General features: G+C 38.3%; 1 protein-coding gene across 1 annotated transcript; it reads left to right on the top strand.

Annotated features, from left to right (window-relative positions):
* The first annotated feature begins 965 nt into the window (after positions 1-965).
* pamr1a (peptidase domain containing associated with muscle regeneration 1a) lies at positions 966-20,385 on the top strand. Its single transcript, XM_074666128.1, has 11 exons — positions 966-1,045; positions 2,645-2,806; positions 2,976-3,101; positions 7,466-7,580; positions 10,131-10,348; positions 15,135-15,332; positions 15,420-15,614; positions 15,927-16,002; positions 16,079-16,305; positions 18,572-18,912; positions 19,528-20,385. Exons 2-11 carry the CDS (start codon positions 2,677-2,679, stop codon positions 20,077-20,079), a joined length of 2,178 nt encoding a protein of 725 aa, XP_074522229.1. The 5' UTR covers positions 966-1,045; positions 2,645-2,676; the 3' UTR covers positions 20,080-20,385.
* Positions 20,386-22,190: the final 1,805 nt, after the last annotated feature.

The raw sequence follows: 22,190 nt of genomic DNA, 5'->3' as shown, positions 1-22,190 counted from the left end.
TGATATGTTGCTTTGGAAAAAGAGCAGTATGAAAATCATGTCTGCATGTTTCTAACTTTAGCTTCATTAGAGGAAAAACAAACCTTTGAACACATCTGCACAGACAATAAAATAAAAAAGCTGATATTTCACCACGTCCCAAAGGAGCCCTACTGGACTCGGGTCTGGGGACTGTGAAGACCAATGGAGTCCAGGAAACTCAGCACCATGTTCAAGAAACCAGTCTGAGATGATTTGTGCTAACTACGTTACTTTACTGATTACTTGATTTTAAAAGTAGCTTAGTTAGATTACAAGTTACTTTATTAGTTACATCCAGCAACTGCCGACAGCACCCCCTACTTGTCCATAGAGCTGCACGATTTGGCAAAATTGTGCAATTGCAGTTAAAATCCATAATACTATGAGCACGATGTGTTATAATCTTATAGTTGGATTACACTCAATGCAGATATTATTGGTAGGTTGGTAAAACATGTATTTAAAAATTACAATTAAACACAAAAATATAAATTTTATTTATTAAAATACAACTGAAGAAAGCTTGTACCGTATAATTTTTGGTGCAGAGTATTGTTAAGGTAAATTTTAGCTTTGAATTATTATTATTTTAACTTTTTTATTTAGTCTGTTTTGGTTTTTAATCAGTTTATTTATTTATTTATGTATTTATTTATCTATTATTATTAATATTATTATTATTATTATTATTATTATTATTATTATTATTATTATTATTATTATTATTATTATTATTATTATTATTCATTTATGTCAAAGCTTTTGTTTGTTGATCCTGTATCTGTATCTGTATTTCAAATAAGCAAAAATAAGTGGTACTGGAGTGTCCCAGTGCCCTGTTCGGGGCACCAAGGTCTAAATAGTCTGGACACGCCCCTGCTCGTCGGCGCGTGCCGTTGCTGGGGTAGCCTACGCAGTCTACGTCATGTTGCTCTGCGCATTAGCCCGTGGTTTCAAGCTAAACGGGTTTAGCTCGTGGAATAGAGGTAGTTACAGTGAAAGACGTGAATTAACTTTCCTTCAGGTAAAAGTCAAACAACTTCTTAATCATTCATGGCCAAATGTGTGACACGCGAGTTTGTCCTCGTGCTGAAAACGTGACTTGTCGTGACTTCCGTCAAAACGCAAAAAGAAAGGGAAGATATCTTTTTACTGAGGAAAAGGAACGCTTACTGTCGTGGATACGTAACTTTAATCTGATTACTGGTTTGGAAATATTAACGCGTTTAATTACTAGTTACTGAAAAAACGTGGTCATATTAGAGCCGCAGGTGACCGAGGAGTGTTATCCTGCTGGAAGTTTCCATCAGAAGAGGGGTATACTACTCACAGAAGGATGGCCGTGGTCAATATAAAACATGCGAAACAAGTGTTTTTTGAGTTACTGTTCCCTTTCAGCCATCTCCAACCAGTCTGTCCATCCCAGTAGCCACTTTAATATATATGCTTGATATATAGCGAGACAAAAGCAGTCATCAAAAAATAAGTTGAGCAACATTATAAATAAATGTTATCTAATACAAGTGTTATTTCAACAATACTGACATTTTTGAAAATTTATCACATTTCAATTTTTTAATTTCTGAAATATCAAAATATTTGGGAAATTTTAACAAATTTATCGAATTTCTTTTTTTTTTTTTTTTTTTTTTTTTTTTTTTTTATAAATTGTGCAACTTCTTTTAATTCCCTTTTTCTTAATCTCTAATTTTTGAAATATAAAAAAAATTTGGGTTTTTTTTTTGCATTTTTTTTATTTATTTATTTTTTAAAACGAGTTACTTCTATCAACTTTTTTAATTTTGATTTTTTGCTTTTTTTTCAATTTTTTTAATAACATTTATTTTTTATTTTTTGCATTTTTTATTTCAAATTTTTTCAGAATTTTGCAATTTTTTTAAATTTCAATTTTCTTCAATCTTATATATATACATATATATATATATGTATATATATATATATATATATATATATATATATATATATATATATATATATATATATATATATATATATATATATTTATATATATATATATATATATATATATATATATATATATATATATTTATATATATATATATTTAAATGACATCCATCACATTTAAAACTTTATAAATTAAAAAATATATATGTATCTAAACTTACTGATAAACTGATTAATATTCACTAGATTCTAACAATGTATAGAATTTCATACATTATATAGACTTTTATTGTTAAGATAAAGTAGATTTTGTTGCTCTAGAATGGCTTTAATGCAGGTGAGCTGAAGAAAAAGGCTTCCTGACTCAGATCGACAATGATACCACGCTCAAATTCCCTTTAATCACCTTTCTGTTGAAGCAGCTGAACAAGTGGACTTCAGAAAAGTGGCAGATGAATGTCTGTTTGATTTACTCGTCTTTATTTGGAAAAAAACAGCATGATTTGTTGGGATTACATTCACTTAAGTGATAAATCAGGGAGAAACGATGGCTAAGCTAACTATGGGATCATTTTTTAAAGCAAAGAAATATGCAGAAATGTGTTAATACATATTAGTTGTAGATGGAGTTGGCTCCAGTCCATGCATATTAATTTTTAATCACCACTGTCCTTGACTCGGGCTCTGTGCCGACAGGAGATAACTGCCCGAGCTCTCGCTGGAACGTCATGTGCCGCCCGTGCTGCGAGTACCACCTCATCCAGTGTCAGTGTCCCTCCAAAGGGTCAAAGGTGGGCTACACCGTTCCCTGCTGCCGCAACGCTCTGGATCAGTGTGACCCCTGCATCATCCACCCAGGTACATGAAAGGCTCCTCTTTCTTCCCCTCACAGTTTATTTCCTCAGACGTGAAACACTGAATTCAGCTGGAGTGACCTTAAAGACACAATCGGCAGCTATTCAGTGATCGCTGTTACAAACTGACTTTCAGATAACTTTTAAATTCTTTGCTTTGTTGTCATCGACAGGCTGCAGTCTCTTTGAAAACTGTAAAACCTGCAACAATGGAACATGGAGAGCCAACGACAACTTCTTTGTCAATGAAAAGTACTGTACAGAGTGCCGCCAAGGCTGGAGCGGAGGAGACTGTAGAAGTGAGTTACACAGCTATGGGTGAAACTTCTGTAGCATGCTGAATATGTTTTCAAGGTGAGTCAGCCACAGATCTCAGAGAAGAAAGAGCTGAAGTTAACACAGGTAAGAATCCATTAACTGTTCATAAATCCTGTTCATTAATCATTTAAACATCACACGTTTGGTCTTTCAACATCTTTCTGTGTAATCATCTGTAAAACTGCACATTTAATAACAGAGCTCTGAGGTTGAATGAATTATGGCAGCTCAAAACCTCTAAAGGTAAATCTTTTAAACTCTCTTACGGCCTTAAATACAAGTTTAACAACAGAATCAATGTTACACAAACAAACTTCCTTGTTTAATGAGGTGTAACTTTTAGAAAATGTACAATTAACTACTTAAACAAAAGACTTGGGGGCATTGTCGATACTTCTATTCAGATTGTTGCATCCATACCTGTAATACTCTATAGCAACACTTGGGGGCGACAATGCTTTTCTTGTTCCCTTATAACAAAGCTTCAGCTTCAGTGAAGTGTTTTTTTTTTTTTAGCTGAGGTACAAGTTCAGCTGAGTATTGCTCCATCGATGAGGATTCCTGTCCGTCTCTTTTTTTTTTCTTTTAAAAACAGGATTAACAACAACACACTGCAGCTGCTCTCCTCTTACGTTGGACCCCTGCTACAGCCCCAGGCTACATCATGCTATCAACAAAGCAAGCAAATGTTTTTAACTTGCATGTTACTCACTCTCCTGATAGCTCTCCATCCTTTATTTTTTTATGGCTCGGGGGAAATTGCTACATGGAGGCTATTCTGTCATGTACTGCCAGTTTGATAAACACGAGGGGAGGCAGGAAGCTGCTGTGCAGCTTGTGTTGTCCTGTAATATGTGGGTCCAATTGGACCAGGATTAAAAAAAAATGTGTGTATGTGCGTGTGTGTGTGTGGAGGGGGTGTTAATGATGCTGAGCTAATACAGCAGTGTGTAGGAAACTGGACTACTTCTTTTTAATTTGCACATTTTATGTTTAGTCCATGTTAATACTTCTTTTTTTACTTGCCCTTAAGATCACTTCTTTATCCTCTTCTTCTATAATGTTTTTCTTTAATATTGATCAATCTTAAAAACAGGACCTTGAGAGTGAAATTTCACACTATCCATGCGTAAACGTGCTTGAATCTTAAAAAGGAATCCTAAAATATGCTCAAGGACTGAAACTTTTAGAGCCTCATGTGGCTTATTGACTCTTTACAGGATTCTCATGGCTCCTTAAAAAGTCTTACAAGGCACTGAATTCATGAATCTAGAAGCAAGGCCTTAGACAGCCTTAAATTGTCTCAAGTTAATCTTTAAAAGTCTTAAAAAATGTCCTCACATGTTAGTATGATTGCGGGGCTCTCAGGTGTCACGCATTGAGCGTGACAGTCACTCTTTTGGGTCTTTTGTCACGCACTCCCATCACACATTGTATTTCTCATGCTGTAAAAATGTCCACAGGGAGACTTCAGACTTGACTTGGACTTGTGAATTATCATTATGATTTCTCTTTTCCTGGCGTATAAACATTAGGGGAACTCTGAAGTATGATGCATAAGAGGTGATTTGGTATCAACAAATTTAAAAATGAGAAAGCTATTGAAATTTTAACCGGAAAATTTATCTTTTTTTAAGGCAAAATGTTGTTGATGATGAAGATTTGCTGAGTTTCTTTTAATTATTATGTAGTATTAATTGTTGTGCTTGTTAAGGGTTAAGAAGGGGGGGGGGGGGTGTCACTCTAGTCTGCATTCAAAACTTGAGAGCCCTGTGATTGTAAATAGTCCCAAATCTCAAAATAACTGCTAACATTTATTTTTTTAAGTCATTTACTGAGTGATTATGGTGGTAGCATTATGCCATCACGATAGCGTAGCAGCTGGGACTCTATAGGCTCGATGCACAGATTGCTTCTGCATTGGCGTGCAGTGGCATGGGCATTTCAAGTTACTGAAAGAAGCAGTAGAAAGTGACAGTAGACGGTGTTATGATGGTAGAGATTAAATAAATACGGTGTTTGCTGGAGTTTCCTAAAGTTTCTGTCAATGGTAAACACAGAATCGTCCAGGTACAACACCATGTAGCAAGTCGTATAAAGGCTTTAAATTGAACATGTTTTTATTTGGAGCTTTGAAGGTAATTTGCTAACAGTAGCTAGCCTGAGCTAGAAGACTTACTTTGGTGTTTAAAGTTGAGAGCTTCAGGTCAATCATACTTTAAAGTGATCCTCCAGGATGGAACAAGTTGGGTCCTATCACAAGGTTTAGGGCAGAAATTACCCCTACAGCAGAGTTTTTGTGCAGCAGAAGCCCAGGGCGCACGCACCAAACACCCCCTCCCTGCTCCCCTACCGGTTTCCTCTGCACCCTGACGGGACCATATTTTACTTGACCAAAAACATAAATAAATGGACTCCCACTGAAAAAATCTGATATTGGTCTGCATTCACGCTTTATTTAGAGAATTTTCAGCGCGTTACTTTCACACAAAAACACCGCTAAATAAAGCCGCGTTTCCACCAAGCAGTCCGGGTCGGTTCGTCTCGGTACGGTGCGCTTTTAGCGGCGTTTCTACAGACTCATCCAGGGACGGATCCCTAAAAACCGAGACGAGCCGTCCCACTTTTTTGGGACCCTTTCGTATGGGTGCCAGACTGAACCGATCCGCTCTCGGGAGGTGGAGCAACAACACTGCAGACCGTTGATTGGTCAAAAGAATCGTCACTTACCCCGACAGTGGCTGCGTTTCTCCTGGCGGCTCACAGACTTCTCTGAAACGAAGCTTGATTGAACTTTGTAACAGAGAGTTACATGAAAATCACAGAGAGGATGAAATGCTGCATGTCTTCTATCCGTGCTCTTTGTTTACTGTGTCCCGTTTTCTTCTTTGTTGGATTTAATAGCGGGGTAAGCTGCTACAGCGTCGCACTATTGTTTACCAGCTGTGGCTTCCGGCATGCGGCTTACACGCCGCCCACCACGAGAGGGCACAGTTTGCTGTGGAAACACAAACGGGATCAGACTTAACTGTCCCAAACCGTCCCAAACCGTACTGAACCGACCCGTACTGCTTGGTGGAAACGCAGCTTAAGGCTCTAGTTCTCATCGTGTCTCTTCGTCCTGGCAGACTACCTGCGTTTGTTTATATCTGGCACGCCGTGCGCGCAGACTGATACACTACGCGGCGAGTGCCTCGTAGCCAGCTGTGGCTCTGCTGCGGAGGTAGCAACGTTTTACGACACGATGAGAACTAGAGTCTTATTTTGCGGTGTTTTTGTGTGAAAGTAACGCGCTGAAAATTCTCTAAATAAAGCGTGAATGCAGACCAATATCAGATTTTTCAGTGGGAGTCTGTTATTTGTGTTTTTGGTCAAGTAAAATATGGCCCCGTCTGAGTGCAGAGGAAACCTGCAGAGGAGCAGGGAGGGGGTGTTGGGTGCGAGCGTTCTGAGCTTCTGCTGCACAAAATCACTGCTGTAGGGGTAATTTCTGCCCTAAACCTTGTGATAGGACCCAACTTGTTCCAGTGAGTTTAATCATGTGTATAAACCTCTAACTTCACGCGTTTGTACTTTTATTAAAGCATAAGGTAAAAACAGGGTTACAAGAGATCTCCCTGAGAGCCACTGATACACAACTCTCTGACAAAATATATGCTAGCAGGTAGCATACATTGATAAAACTTAATTTTTCCAACAAAATATCAACTTTTATTAATGAGCACAAAAAATAAAAAGTGTAATAGTCTTTCACAAGAGAGTCATTTTTCATCCATTCAACATGTTATATAGCTCTTAATCTGCCAAAAACGATATAGAGCACTTGGTGCTAGCTTGATGCTAACGTGACTCTGGAATTCCATTTATTTGCTAGTGGTTAGCGTACATCTATAAGACTTTTTCCAGCAGAATATCAACTTTCATCACTGAACATACCAACAAATGTGCATAATTTCCTCACAAGAGATTCATTTTCCTATAGCACACAGCAGAGGTTTGGAGACGGCTGAAAGAGCCGTCGTCCCGTCTTGAAAAGGGCGCCTATGCACGATATCACACGTAATCTTTTTTGGCGTGTAAAAAAACAGGCCACAATTAAAAACATGAAAATAACTATTAATATTAACTATACAGTTACGTCGATAATGCACCATTTTGGATGATTCAACGATAAACATTTAATATTAGCATTCGGTAGCATGGGGCTTATTGGTTAACATTGTTGCTGTGTTTCATCATGGGTCATGTTTTTGACATTTTCTGCACGTTTTGGTTAGTCACAGATTTAACGAGACTGTGGATTTTCCAGCTCATGTTGTCACTTTTTTTATTTTTGTCCGAGCAGCGTGTGGGGGAGTCATTCAGCGCTCTCAGGGTCACATCGCCCTGGAGAGTTACCCGACAAATGCCAGATGTGAGTGGACAGTACAGGTGGAGCGGGGCAGCAGCATCGAGATGAGGTTGGCCTCTGTTTACCCACTTTCACACACAAACACACACACACTCTCACACATTGAAAGCCAGAGACAATGAACTCCAGTCGGTGTAGGAACAGGTGTGAGTTTTATTTTTATAATATTTCTGTCCTGACGTGAGATAATGTAAAGTGAGAAAGGCAATCTAAAGGATCTGTTGTCGGGAGATGAAATAGCTTTAGGCTCCAATCAGGAGCAGGCTGACCTGAGCTGACTCAGATGCTGTGTCTTTAAAACTGGACTGTGATCGAGTGTGATAAAGGAAAACTTCTCTGAGGCGTATTGACAAAAACACAGCAGCTCTGTAAAGGTAGATCGCAAACACATTTGGCTGCTCCAACCTGACAGAGAAGGAGCAGTGAGAGGTTATTTCCTGAGAGATTAACTCAGAGTCCTGCTGCTTGAAACAGACCTGAGGTGTATGCTCAGTTTGTGTGCGCTGTGATATGATGTGCACCTTAAAATCAAAGCTTCATAAGAAAGAGCAACATACCAAAGTTGCAGCTGTCACACGAGGTGCAGTGAGGTACAATCAGAAATTTATGGTTGTAATCGGACGTTTCAACACTTTACATTTTGCATGTTCAGGACAAATGGTTATTCAACATCGACACAGTGTAATTAAAATCTTGGCCAAACACAGAGGGGTGAAAAAAAGCCCACCTTTGATTTTGAACATTTATGTTACTGACTGTAAAAAAAGAGTCCAAACATTTTTGTCTCCATATTTCTGGGGTATTTTTGGGGTCTTTTTAACTCTTACACTGTCAGTTTGCTCATTCTGCCCTTTTCCCAGTCAAAGCTAATATTTTTCAGATCATACAAATTTAGTTGATGTGATTGATTTTAGAAAAATAACGAAGCAGGAAAAACTACCAAAACGACTTATTGTCTGAAATTCTGAAATTTAATATTGGTTATATTTTTCCAAAATGATTAGGCGACCCCCAGAAATCATCTTACAACCCCCATTGGCAGGGTTCTGCAACCTTTTCTTTCAAAGGAGCCATTTAGCCTCAGCCCACCTGGATTAAAGGAGCCACACAATTAACTTTATCTTTGCAATACAGACAATAAAGTGTAAAAAAATTTTAAAAAATTTAAAAGTTAAAATCCAGTAAATAATTATTTAAAAAGGATTTTTTTAGTTTATTAATGTGTTTTGTTTTGTTTTATACATTTGCCCCAAAAAATTGTAAAAAAACAAAAATTTACAAAAAAAATTGCTAAAATTTTAAAATTAAAATTCTTAAAAAATAATGATAATAATAATACATTTTTAAAAATGTGCCAAAAATTATTTTTTTGATTGTCAATAAATTCAAAAGATTTCCCCAAAAAATTAGGAATTTAAAAAAGTTCCAAAAATAAAAATAAATACATAAATAAATTTAATAAATTTAAATAAAAATAAAATTTCCAAAAATGTATCAAAATTTCAAAGATTTCAATAAAATTGGAAATGTAATTAAGTTTCAAATATGTCTGAATTGTTGAGCTAACGCTTGAATTTGGAACATACATTGATATTGTTGCTCAAGTCCTCATTTTTTGTGGTTTGCTAATGTCTTGCCTCGTATTAAGCATGTTTATTAAGCAGGCATGTTTTCAGTTAAATGAATCCATCCACACAGAATTAAAATCAGTATTTTCTTCCAGATTAGTCTTTTTGTAGATGTAGTTATCTTCCCAGGGCTGTAAAACTTGAGGTTAGCCACAGGTGCATGGAAAGTTGGTGGGCTGTTGATGTTGTAGGAGGTGAAGTAGAGCGGTGGCAGGCTTTATCGACAGATGGGATGAAGATTTAGTTCAACTAAATGTTAACGCAGGATTTTATTTAGAGTCAGTGTCTTTAATCTTTATTACCCTCTGTTAGAACAATAAAAATTTGCATGAGCCACAGGTTGCAGATCCTTGCCTGAGAATGGCTGCTCTAGATGTTTTGCAAACTCAGTCGAAAACTGATTATTTTTGCAAGAAGTTATGCAATTTCTTTTTCTTTATTTGAGTTCTGTCTGCTAAATAATTAAGTTTTAACTCAAGGGCAGAAAAATAGCAAAGTTGGTTGGTACTGAATGAAATCCTTTGTTTGAACGGGGCTTTGACCTTTTTTAAATCCTGTGTATTAAGTTTTAAAAAAGGACAATCAGTCATGTGAATAGTGCTCCACTCCCCAGGCAAAGATTTCTTGCTATTTTGTCCTGACAAGAAAAGTCATGTGCAGTGAAAGCTAAAGTCAAGTTTTAATGTTCCCATTTCACCACAAAAATCACCTGCACACTTAGAAAATGTGAAGAAAAGAGGGGACAAAATGTGCAAAAAGAAAAAAGAGTCAAAGCACCATCATCTCCTCAACAGGTGCTCCTCAGCCAACGCTGAGCTGAGAGCTGGGTGCGGAGACGGCCCAGCGTGAGCCCACATAATTGGACTTGGAGTTGTTATTTACTCAGTTCTGCACCTCGGAGTCTGGTGTTAAGCCTTTGGAATTGGATTGAAATATCAGTTAAACATAACCCCTCTCTGGCTGTGCTGCAGGTTCACGCAGATCAGTCTGGAGCCCGACCATAACTGTGGTTATGACTATGTGGAGGTGCGTGATGGAGACGATCTGAACTCTCCCGTTATTGGCCGCTTCTGTGGGGATCGGCTGCCTCCTCCCATCAAGAGCTCCGGGAGCCGTTTGCACATCCTGTTCTCTTCTGACGGCTACAACAACTTTGACGGCTTCGTTCTTACTTTTCAGGAGAGTTCAGGCAGGTACAGCCATGATGTGGATGCTACTAACAGACACATTTTACACATTAGACACAAGATAAAACAAATAACTCTGTAATTTTAAAGCAACATACAGTCTCAATGCGAAGAACAATCATTAAAAGCTTGAGATCTACTTGTTTACAGTGGAGGAATAAGTATTGAACACATCAACTTTTTTCTCATCACATTTCTTTCCAAAGCTGCAATTCAAACAAAATTTCTACCAGACATTGGTGTTAACTCAAATAATCCACATGTGAAAAGAAATCACAACGTTCAGGTCTATAAATAATGATTATGTGGAATTAAGTACGATAACACAGGAAAATAGTATTGAACACACCATGGAAAGGCTGTATACTTTGACAAGGCCGTTTTTTCACCAAGCAGTTAAATACCACACACCTCATGATGGGTAAAGGCAAAGAGCTCTCTGAAGACATTCACAACCTGATTGTTGCTCAGCATCAGAATGGAACTGACTTATATCAAAGCACCTGAATATTCCAGTCAGCACCGTTGGGGCCATTATTCACAAGTGGAAGAAGCACCACCTTACCATCAACAGGCCACGCACAGGAGCTCCTTGAAGATTTCTGACCAGGGAGTCAGAAAGATAGTCAGAAGAGTACTCAACCAGCCAAGGACCACCCTGAAAGTGCTCCAGAAAGACTTGGAGGCAGCAGGTACAATTGTTACAGAGAAAACAACAGGCAATGCACTCCACCGCCATGGCCTCTATGGACGCTCAGCCCGCAAGACTCCATTCCTCAAGAAAAGGCATGTTGAAGCTGGTTTAAAGTTTGCTAAACAGCATCTTGACAAGCCTGTAGAATACTGGGAGAATGTTGTCTGGTCAGATGAGACCAAAACTGGACTTCTGGGCTGTCATACTACAGACCATGTTTGGAGGAGAAATGGCTCTGCACATCAGCCAAAAAACACTACACCAACAGTGAAGTTTGGAGGTGAAGCATCATGGCATGGGGTTGTTTCTCATCTCATGGTGTTGGCAAACTTCATATAACTGACGGAGCAATGAATGGAGCCATGTATGGGGAAATTCTTGATCTGAATCTGCTGCCATCCACCAGGATGATGAAGATGAGACGTGGCTGGACCTTCCAGCAGGACAACCATCCAAAGCACACGGCAAAGTTGACTCTCAAATGGTTTCAGAAAAAGAAAATCAATCTGTTAGAATGGCCTAGTCAATCACCTGAATTAAATCCTACTTTTTTCCTGTGTTATCGTACTTAATTCACCATAATCATTATTTATGGACCTGAATATTGTGATTTCTTTTCATGTGTGGATTATTTGAGTTAATACCAATGTCTGGTAGAAATTTTGTTTGAATTGCATCTTTGTAAGTAAATGTGATGAGAAAAAAGTTGACGTAATATAATGCACCTGTTATTCATCATCACACTCAGATATTTTATCATTTCTCCTCCATGGGATCCACATAAAGAGATTAGGAATGTAAAGCTTTGATGTAATCTCATTCTTTGTGTGCTGCAGCCACATAATGATGAATACCTGCTCCAAACGAGGCCCTCCATGCATGCAGCACCTCTCTTTGTTGAGTGCACCGTATTTGCTCCTGGGCCTTTTGCTCTCATACCGCTGCGTGTGTGTGTGTGCAGCCTCCTGCACAGGCCAGCCGTGTGAGACGGACAGATTTATCATACTCATTCCTCTCCATTTGCCCTCTTTGAAGCAAATCATGCATCTAACTTGCATCCCATTTATCTCTCTTCTTTGCCTCCTGGACATTAACTCTTGCTGGCGTGTCTAAACATCACAGAGGCTTCGTGATAGTGCAGATACACCGAGTCTGGGAGCTCTTCTGAACAATATTTCAGCTACGGTTATGTAAATAAGTAAAAAACAGGTGTAATTGTTTTGATTATGAATTTTTCTGTTAAAGAAAACACTGCAACAAAGCATTAAAACAGACTTAACTGGAAGGTAATGGATTTGGAGAGCAACAGAAGGTGCACTGTTCTTTTTTTTCCCATTAATTATATTTCCAAATGGGTAATTCTGGGTCTGAGCGAGGTCCTCAGGCCATTATTATAACTTCTTTATATGCAAATGATGTAGAGGCTGCAGCCTTACAATGATCCCTTCTTTAAACAGGAGATATTGTAACACAAAGGTGTGTTTCAGTCAAAAAAATGAGTTTCCCATTGAGGTTGAAAATATGCACTAAGCTGAACTGGAGCCATTCTCTGTTGGAGGTAAACTTGAGTGGATGTCCAGGATTTTTTGGTGAAGACAGGCAGCCTCTAACTTCAGCCAAAACACTGATAATCAGTGAATGGGTTTAATGAGCTCCCATGTGTAGAGTTGGAATCCAGTAATACCATTTTTTTTTTTAACAGCACGGCAAATCTTAGAGCTGCAAGACAAAATCACAGTTTGCAGAATGGAGAACATTTCGAAACGTAATCTTCAGTTTGTTGTTTTGATTTTAAAGGCTCTGTGAGGAGTTTATACGTGATCTTGATACAGTCTCATTTTTATAAACTTGCCTGGTGCACAGCTTAAAAGGAGATCATAAAAGCCAAATGGGCTAAATGTTATCTCTCAGCATCAGTGGTCAGGTCAGACGAGAATAGATTTAAATTTACTTATTCGACGCTGCACCAGCAGGCAAAGCTTAGCTGAGAAAAACCAGATCTGATCTTTGTCCTGAAGAAAACGATTATTTGGATTTATTTTGTAGTGACAGTGGACACTGGAGCTGGGTGAAGGACATCAGAGCAACAGAAGAAGCTAAACAAGAGAGTGATCGAGCACAAGCGAAACCACTGGTTAATCTGTTTGTACTAATGTTCATTTCAACACACATGCAGCAGTTATTCATGCAGCTAAAGGCTGAAACACAAGCTGAAGGCTGAAACAGAGGCTAAAGACTAAAACGCCAACTTGAAACTACAGAGGCTAAAGGCTGAAACAAAAGCTAACACAAAGGCTAATGGCTAAACACAGGGAAAAGACTAAAACAGAGGTTATTGGCTACAACAAAGACTTAAAGCTAAAACAAAGGCTAAAGAGTTAAAACGCCAACTTGAAAATACAAAGAGGCTAAAGTCTTAAATAAATGCTCAAAGCTGAAACACAGGCTAAAGGCTACAACAAAGGCTAATGGCTAAACATAAGGTAAAGGCTGAAACAGAGGCTAAAGACTAAAACGTCAACTTGAAACTACAGAAGCTAAAGGCTGAAACAAAAGCTTAAACAAAGGCTAATGGCTAAACACCAGGAAAAAGCTGAAACACAGGCTAACAGCTAACACACAAGCTAAAGGCTGAAACAGAGGCTAAAGGCTAAAACACAAGCTTGAAACTACAAAGAAAGCTTTAGACTATAACATAAGCTAAAGGATGAAACAGGGGCTAAAGGCTGAAGGCTAAAACACAAGCTGAAGGCTAAAACAGAGGCTAATGGCTAAAACACTAGCTTGGCTAGTGTTTTAGTGTTTTAAACACAAGATAAAGGCTGAAAGAGAGGCTAAAGGCTAAAAAACAAGCTTAAAACTACTAACAGCTTAATTTTAAAAGAAATGCCAAAGGCTGAAGCAGAGGCTACAAGCTAAAGTAGAGGCTAAAGGCTAAAACAAAAGCTAAATGCTAAAACACAAGCTAAAGGCTGAAACAAAGGCTAAAGGCTTAAGAACAAGGTTAAGGCTGAAACAGCTTTAACACAAGCTACAAGGCTAAAATAGAGGCTAAAAGCTTAAAAAAACACAAGCTTTAAACTACAAAGAAAGCTAAATGCTTAAACACAAGCTAAAGGCTGAAACAGAGGCTTAAGGCTTAAACAATAGCCAAAGGCAAATACGAGGGCTAAAGGCTAACTTGAAATGCAAGCTTGAGACTACAAAGAAAGCTAAAGACTAAAACAATGGCTGAAGGCTAAAAAACAAGGTAAAGGCTAAAACAAAGACTTAAAGGCAAAAACACAAGCTTGAGGCTACAAAGAGAGCTAAAGACTTAAATATAAGCTAAAGGCTGAAACAGGGGCTAAAGGCTAAGGGCTAAAACACAAGCTGAAGGCTAAAACAGAGGCTGATGGCTAAAACACTCGCTTGTGACTACAAAGAAAGCAAACTTATATAACAAGCTAAAGGCTTAAGTAGAGGCACAAGGCTGAAACACAAGCTTAAGGCTGAAGCAGATGCTAACAGCTAAAACACAAGCTAAAGGCTGAACGTGAGGCTAAAGGCTAAAACACAAGCTTGAGACTACAAAGAAAGCTAAATATTAAAACAGAAGCTAAAGGCTGAAACAGAGGCTAAAACAGAAGCTAAAGACTTATACAGAGGCTAAAGGCTACAACCTGACCTTGGGACGTCGCTGGTGTTTCAGTTTAAAGTGTGACCCTGTTAATTGGTGACTCTTGGCCATTAATCACTGTTACCTTCGGCTGAGAGTCACCAGTTAGCATGGTTGCTATTAACTCCAAAACACCGGTTGCTCTGTAACCGTCCAAAATTGATAGTCGTTTCCTCTGTTGTATAGTATCATTTCTTACAGCTGACCACAGAACAACCGTACATTTTGATGCTGCTAAAGTCGTCTTGTACAAAAAAAGGAATAGTTCATAAATTTCTAAATCAAATGCACAGTTTAGCAAGAGTCAAGTCACTACGTCTTCCAGCTACAGGTGTAGCTACAATCTGCCAAACAGAGGTTGAATACTCCTGTTTATGGTTCAGTTACAGCTGCTGGGCAGTCGTCTGCAAAGCGTAACCATGACTTTCTTCAACAGCTTCAGCCGTCAAGAATCCATCCTGCCCACCTCCAGAGAGACCTCTGAATGGATATGTGCTGCCTGTGTACAGCCTAAAGGAGCAGCTGGTATCAGTAAACTACCGCTGTCATTCACCTTTCACTCTGACCGGCTCCCAGCAGAGGCTCTGTCTACCTGACGGCACATGGAGCGGCACAGCTCCCACATGTGTGAAAGGTTTCTATCACCGGGTCTATTTTCTCATGTTTGCTTTCTCTGAAAGTCGTGTAACACAGTGTTTGAAGGAGTTTGTGACTCATACAGGTCAAACAAGCAGAACCCCGTGTCCCCCGCCACCCAAGCTGCTAAATGGCTACTACAGTTCTGCCCCTGACCCAGCTGGAGGCGCAGAAACTGTTGAGTTTTTCTGCAAAAAGTCCTACATGCTCAGTGGAAACCACCAGAGCTTCTGCCACGTTAATGGATCCTGGAGTAGCAAGCCGCCCAAGTGTGTGAAAGGTATTATTTTCAAGCATTTTAAGGCTAGGAACAGGCTGATACACACAGGACGGAGCCATGTTTTTCTATTGCTGGGTTGATAAAAGTGTTTCCCACACAGTTAGTCATAGTTATATAAATAAATGATGCTGTGAGAAAATAATTAAATCCACTAACAGGAGGGCGAGCAGAGCACAAAGGGCTCTTTGTTCGGATGAATCAGAAATGGATTTGAATGGTTTTTAAAATGCTGTTTTGATGTTTCCTGATAATACAGATTCACCACACCTCGAAATGTAATCATCAGGCGTTTTTTTGTGTCTTCTTGTTTAGTTCCTACAGCGTGTCGAGAGCCCAAAGTCTCTGAACTTGTGCGCCAAACTGTCGTGAAGCCACGTCAGATATCACGGTAAGCATCCCCTCATGACGTCATCGTCTGTGAGGATCAGAAAAGAGAATCAGGAATGACTTTGTGTCTCTCACAGGTACAACATGGATGATTTGTTGTCGGCTGGTTTCATTCCTCTGACGTTTGATAAACGCACAAACGAAGATGACGACTCCTCAGTGGAGCTGCCTCGAGGATTTCACTCAGTCTACACCAGCATTGAATACAGGTGTGCCTCCCCGCTGTACCGTCACTCAGGAAGCTCCAGACGCACCTGTTTGAAGACTGGCAGGTGGAGTGGACGCCATGTTTCCTGTACGCCAGGTGAGAGCAGCAGACCTCATGGGATCAAAGCTGAATATCTTTGAAGAGACAACAACAGATACCTGCTCCCTACGTACATCTGGTTTATGTTTCTTTTTCTATGCTGATCTCTTCCTGTACATATGCATCACATCCTCCAGCAGTTAAAGCAACAGTAGCATGAAAATTTGTCCACTCATGAGTCAACCTCTACTTTCAAGGTAGAGTCTGCAGGAGTTTCCTGGAAAACAAAACGTCAACTTTCACAGAAAGAAAAAAAGCTTTTTCTGTCTGGTGTTACTTTTTACTTTGGTTGTGTCTTTCCTCCTTCCTGCTACGTCCCCACGTAGACTGTGTAAAGAGTGGACAGTGTGGCTTCACCTTTTACCATAGTATGGTTTTGAAGCCAAAATACCCCAGGGGTCTGCAACCTTTACTTTCAAGGGAGCAGCTTTACCTCAGCTCACCTGGATTCAAGTCTTTCCAGAGCCACAAAAACTACTTTATCTTTGCAATAAAGAATATATTGTGTTATTTTTTAAATAAGAAAATTGTGTATGTGATGTCTATGTGTTTTTATGTTCAATAAATAAATTTTAAAAATTAATATATACATTTAAAATAATGAATTAATTAAAAAAATAATTAAAAAAATAATGAATTAATTTAAGATAATAATTGAAAAAACAATGAATTGATTGAAAAAATTAATTTAAAAAAATGGAGATCGTTTTTTTAAATATACATATATATATATATATATATATATATATATTATATATATATATATATATATATATTATATATATATATATATATATATATATATATTATATATATATATATATATATATATTATATATATATATATATATATATATATATTATATATATATATATATATATAATAATAATAATAATAATAAATTTTATTTGTAGAGCACTTTTCATCAAAGCGATCTCAAAGTGCGATCGCTTCAGTATATATATATATATATATACTGAAGTTTCAAAGAATTGCATAGAAACTACAAAATATTTGAAATGGTAAAAAATATGCCAAAAATTCAAACAATTCTGAATTTTTTTAAAAATTTTACAAACATTTAAAAATAACAGAATTTCTGTTTGTTTCTTGTCTCACCACATTTCAAGCATTTTTATCAAGTTGGTACATTGTCGGTTGAATGAATCCATTCACACAGAATTAAAATCTGTATATATTTCCAGATTTGTCTTTTTGGGACCAATTTGGCTCAGCTCATCTGGATTAAAGTCATTCCAGAGCCACAAAATCTGCCTTATCTTTGCAATGAAGAGAATACAGTGTATAAAATTCAATTTTAAGTTAGAATCTAGTGAATTTTTATCTGAATAAGAAGGGTTTTTTTTTAATTCGTCCATGTTATGTCCTATTTTCTATTTTAATAAATTTGCAAATAAAAAGAAATTTTTTTAATTAAAAAAATGCAAAAAAAAGGCAAAAATTTCAAAATAAAAAAAAATGATTGAAGTATGTCATTTAGAAAATGCAAAAAAATTTTTTTTTATATTTAAAAAAAGAAGTTGCAAAATAAAAAAAAGACATTTGATAAATTTGTTCGAATTCCCCAAATTTCTTATTTGATATTTCAGAATTAAAAAAAGAATTAAAACGTGATATGTTATACATTAAAAGAAAATGTCAGCATTGTTGATATCACACTTGAATAACACTTGAATTTGGTAACACATATCGGAAATGTTTAACTCATTTTTTGATGCCTGCTTATGTCTCACTACATATCAAGAATATTTATTAAAATGGCACTTTGTCAGTTAAATGAATCCATCCACACAGAATTAAAATCTGTCTTTTCTTCCAGATTAGTCTTTTTGTAGATGTAGTTATCTTCCCAGGGCTGTAAAACTTGAGGTTAGCCACAGGTGCATGGAAAGTTGGTGGGCTGTTGATGTTGTAGGAGGTGAAGTAGAGCGGTGGCAGGCTTTATTGACAGATGGTATGAAGATTTAGTTCAACTAAATGTTAACACAGGATTTTATTTAGTGTGAGTGTCTTTAATCATCAAGAAAGAAAAATCAAGAAATCAAAATTGCAATCTTTCTCATCCACCTCTTGTATTTTGTTGGGTTTATTTAGTCCCATAATCCAAATGTGCATTGATTTCAGAGGAGTTGTGGTATTTCTGCATGTATAAAACCTTGTGTTAATGCCAAAAGTTTTCAATAACAGGCGGACGCTCACACTTTGACTCATGTCTCCTTTTTGACTGTTACCCTCCTACAGTTTGTGGCAAAGTCAACACTTCCAGCGCACACGACCTCTCAGACACTCAGTGGCCGTGGCACGCAGCCATCTATATCCGCTCACCTCCCGATCACACTCCCAACGCCCACAGGCCCCGTGGAGCCACCGTGTCCGTCCAGCAGGGGGCCTCAGAGGAGTCTGCATTCTGGTCTCTGGCCTGCAGCGGGGCTCTGCTCACACAGCGCAGCGTCCTGGTGGCAGCTCAGTGTGTGGCAGACAAGAAAAAGCTGCAGACCCTTCACCCTGCACATGTGAAGGTTGTCATGGGCCGCAAGCAGCAGGGGTCCTCCAGCCGTTTGAAGGGCCTCCACCACCTCCGGGTAAAAACGAGGAAAAAGATTTGGGAGAAAAACCCATCGGATGATTTATAGAGCTGCTTTCATGAGCTGAAACATGTTGACGTCATGTGTACTTTCACGCTGGAGACGTCATCTGCAGGTCAGGCTATGCAAAGATGAAGGTTTTTACTCGACTGTGTTTTCAGTTTGCAGAGAGTGTCACGGAAATATTCATTTCAGAGCAGAGAAAGTGTTTTTATAGAAGATCCAACCATATTTATCCCACTTTTAACCTAAAAACCTCAATAACTTTGACCTGCAAAAGTTTCCCCTGTCTGCAAAATCCACAAAACAGCAGATGCAGCGATGAAGTATTAAAGAGGAGTCTTCATGAAATAAATATAATCTTCTGGAAAGGTCTTTGTTTGTAAACGGTAGAGGATGAGATCTTTCTGGTATGAAGTTGTGCACTTAAAGATTTACTGGGATACAACTCGATTTGATTTGGATTTGAAATATTTGCGCATCTTGATGCATATCATCCCGTCCCCACAGATTTTCTAAAACAACAAAACTTGGCTCTTTCAAAGTGGATCCAGGCTTACGTAGGTATCCACGCTTCCAACTTTCATATTTCTTCTCTTTGTGTCCCAACAGGTTTCAGATATTTTGGTTCATCCAGATTTTGACTCGGCGTCACGCTCTGACGTGGCTCTGCTCAAGTTAAAAGACAAGGCCAGGATCAGCGAGCGCATGCTGCCAGTTTGTCTCCCAAAGGCTGGAGGAGAGGGCGCCACGGTGCGGGAGGCGTACACAGCGAGGTGGATTTTACCAAACGATCACACACACCTGACCCGCTTCACTCCCAAGAGCCAGACCCAACTTGTCGAGTTGGGCGATGTTGCTCAATGCGAGGTGGAGTTTGTTCAAGGAGGAGCACATACCGCAGCGATCAGAGACAACACGCTGTGTGTCATTAGGAAGACGTCCAGCTCTCCACTTCCTTGTCCCGCTGTTGTTCGAGGCATCACCGTGTACCCAGAGTTTTCCTCCTCGAGAGGTGACTCATCGGGATCCTCCAGCACAGACTGGCAGCTCCTTGGTTTGGAGAGCTTCAGCTCAGAGGAGGGAAACTGTCACCAACACACTCACTCCGCTCAGACAGGAATAGCAAACTTTCTGGACTGGATTGAGAAAAACATGAAGTAGATTTTTTTTTTTTTCTGAATTTCAACAACAGAGATCTTAAGTGATCATTTGTCTCCAGCTTTGTAAGCCCCGCAGTTGGTGGGAACGGAGACGGATCATTCAGTACCTGCCAGCTGTATCAATACCATGTGATGTGGGAACTGGCTCCTTCCCTGTATCTGTGTGTGTGTGTGTGTGTCTTTGTTTTTGGGCCACCTCCACTTCAAACAAACTCGATGTAGCAGCTTAAGAAACACACCCACTCTCTTATTATCCTTTGTAACTCCACATCTCTGAGTTTCTCCGTTTTTTGCAGCTTGTAAAATAAAAATCCTCTGGGAGAAATTTTGAGTCTTTGTTGGTGAACACGCTGCTGGACTCCGGGGGTTGATGAGATCGTTTCTGACAAGGAAGAAGACTTTGTTGATTTATTTTTTTTGACATTGGGCGAGATTTTTTTTTCCCAAACCAGTCGTAGCTGAGCGTCCGTCACTAGCTGTCAGATCTGAATTATGATTCTGTTATTTATCTGTAACTTTGCCGTAAGGCGGGTTTTAACTCTGCCACCACCGACTCTGCATCCTTTATCAGAGAGACCCCTCCCCCATCACCATCTCCATCCTTCCCCACTCAAAGCTGCTCTCCTCCAAAAACCAACAGGTCGTGTACCTATCCCTCCTTACAGTACGTGAATTTTTCTGTGTTTATTCCTGAATTAATCCCTGAACTTCAACACTTTCATTCCTGTAATATTTTAGATTTTCTTTTTCTTTTTGTATTTAAAGATGGGTCAAAATTCAAAATCTAAGGGGGGCTTAATACGGTGAAGACGGAGAAGTTCTCCATCCTTTGATCCTCTCTGTGATCTCCGTCGTCTTTTCTCACGATGGCGCCGCTCTTTCTCTCTGAACTACTGCGACACATCCTCAGTTGGAGCGTGAGCTGCCTGAACTTTTCTGACTTGCAGCGTCTCACTGTGTCTCTGTCATCTCACATCTTCTCCTCATATCCATGCTGAGCTCTCATCCAAAGAGCACACTGCTCTCACCCACAGTAGTTTACGAGCAGGATTTTATTGACAAGCTACAACAGACCCCGCCTCCCCCTGCTGAAAAATGAAATTTACTTCTATAGACGCAGTTAACAGTTGCAGTCAAATCGATGTCTATAAACCTCAATGGCAGAGAAAATAATATATTGGAACAAAGTGCATTTGATTTGATCCTTGGAATGTGTAGAATATATACCAATAGGCGTTGTTTGGATACAAAGGTAATCTCAGCTGACAGACAGTGGACAGGTGTCTTTTTTTACGGGTAACAGGTTAAAACAGGTGACATTTACACAGGAAACAAGTGGTTCTAGAAACAGTTCTAGAAAGCTGGTAATCTTGCTTGTTTGTGGGTGAACAAATACTTATTTTCCACCATAATTAATTGTAATGAATTATTTAATTACCCTACAATGTGATTTCCTGTTTTTTTTTTTTTTTTTTTAACTCAATTCATCTCTCATGAAGTTTACCTCTGATGAAAATCACAGGCCTCTCCAATCTTTTAAAGCAGAAAAACTTGCAAAATCAGTGGCTGACTAAATACTTTAGGTCCTATTGTTCTATAACATTACATGCTGCAATTGCACATACTAATAAGCAAATTAATGCTGGTTACTATGTTAATTTTTGCATTGTAACTCTTGGAATTGATCATGTAATATAAAAGTGGTGCAGGACAAGTTAGATTTTTTTTTCCAAAAGCCACAGAAACAAATACATGTATGGATGCATGTAGAATAATAATATAATATAATATAATATAATATAATATAATATAATATAATATTATGAAAGAGGATGAGGGCCACTAAAAAACGTTCAATATATATATATATATATATATATATATATATATATATATATATATATATATATATATATATATATATGTATGTATGTATGTATGTATGTATGTATGTATGTATGTATGTATGTATATATATATATATATATATATATATATATATATATATATATATATATATATATATTGTTACTATTTTTTAGAGAAAAAAGGCAGACTTCTGTAATTATAGTCAAAATTCTGACTCTAACCTCAGAATTCTGACATTTGTCT

The sequence above is a fragment of the Halichoeres trimaculatus genome, unplaced genomic scaffold, assembly GCF_033239565.1.
Source record: "Halichoeres trimaculatus isolate MK-OKI-2021-1 unplaced genomic scaffold, fHalTri1.1 fHalTri1_scaffold_3, whole genome shotgun sequence".
Classification (NCBI taxonomy): Eukaryota; Metazoa; Chordata; class Actinopteri; order Labriformes; family Labridae; genus Halichoeres; species Halichoeres trimaculatus.
This window is presented reverse-complemented; position numbering and strand designations above follow the sequence as displayed.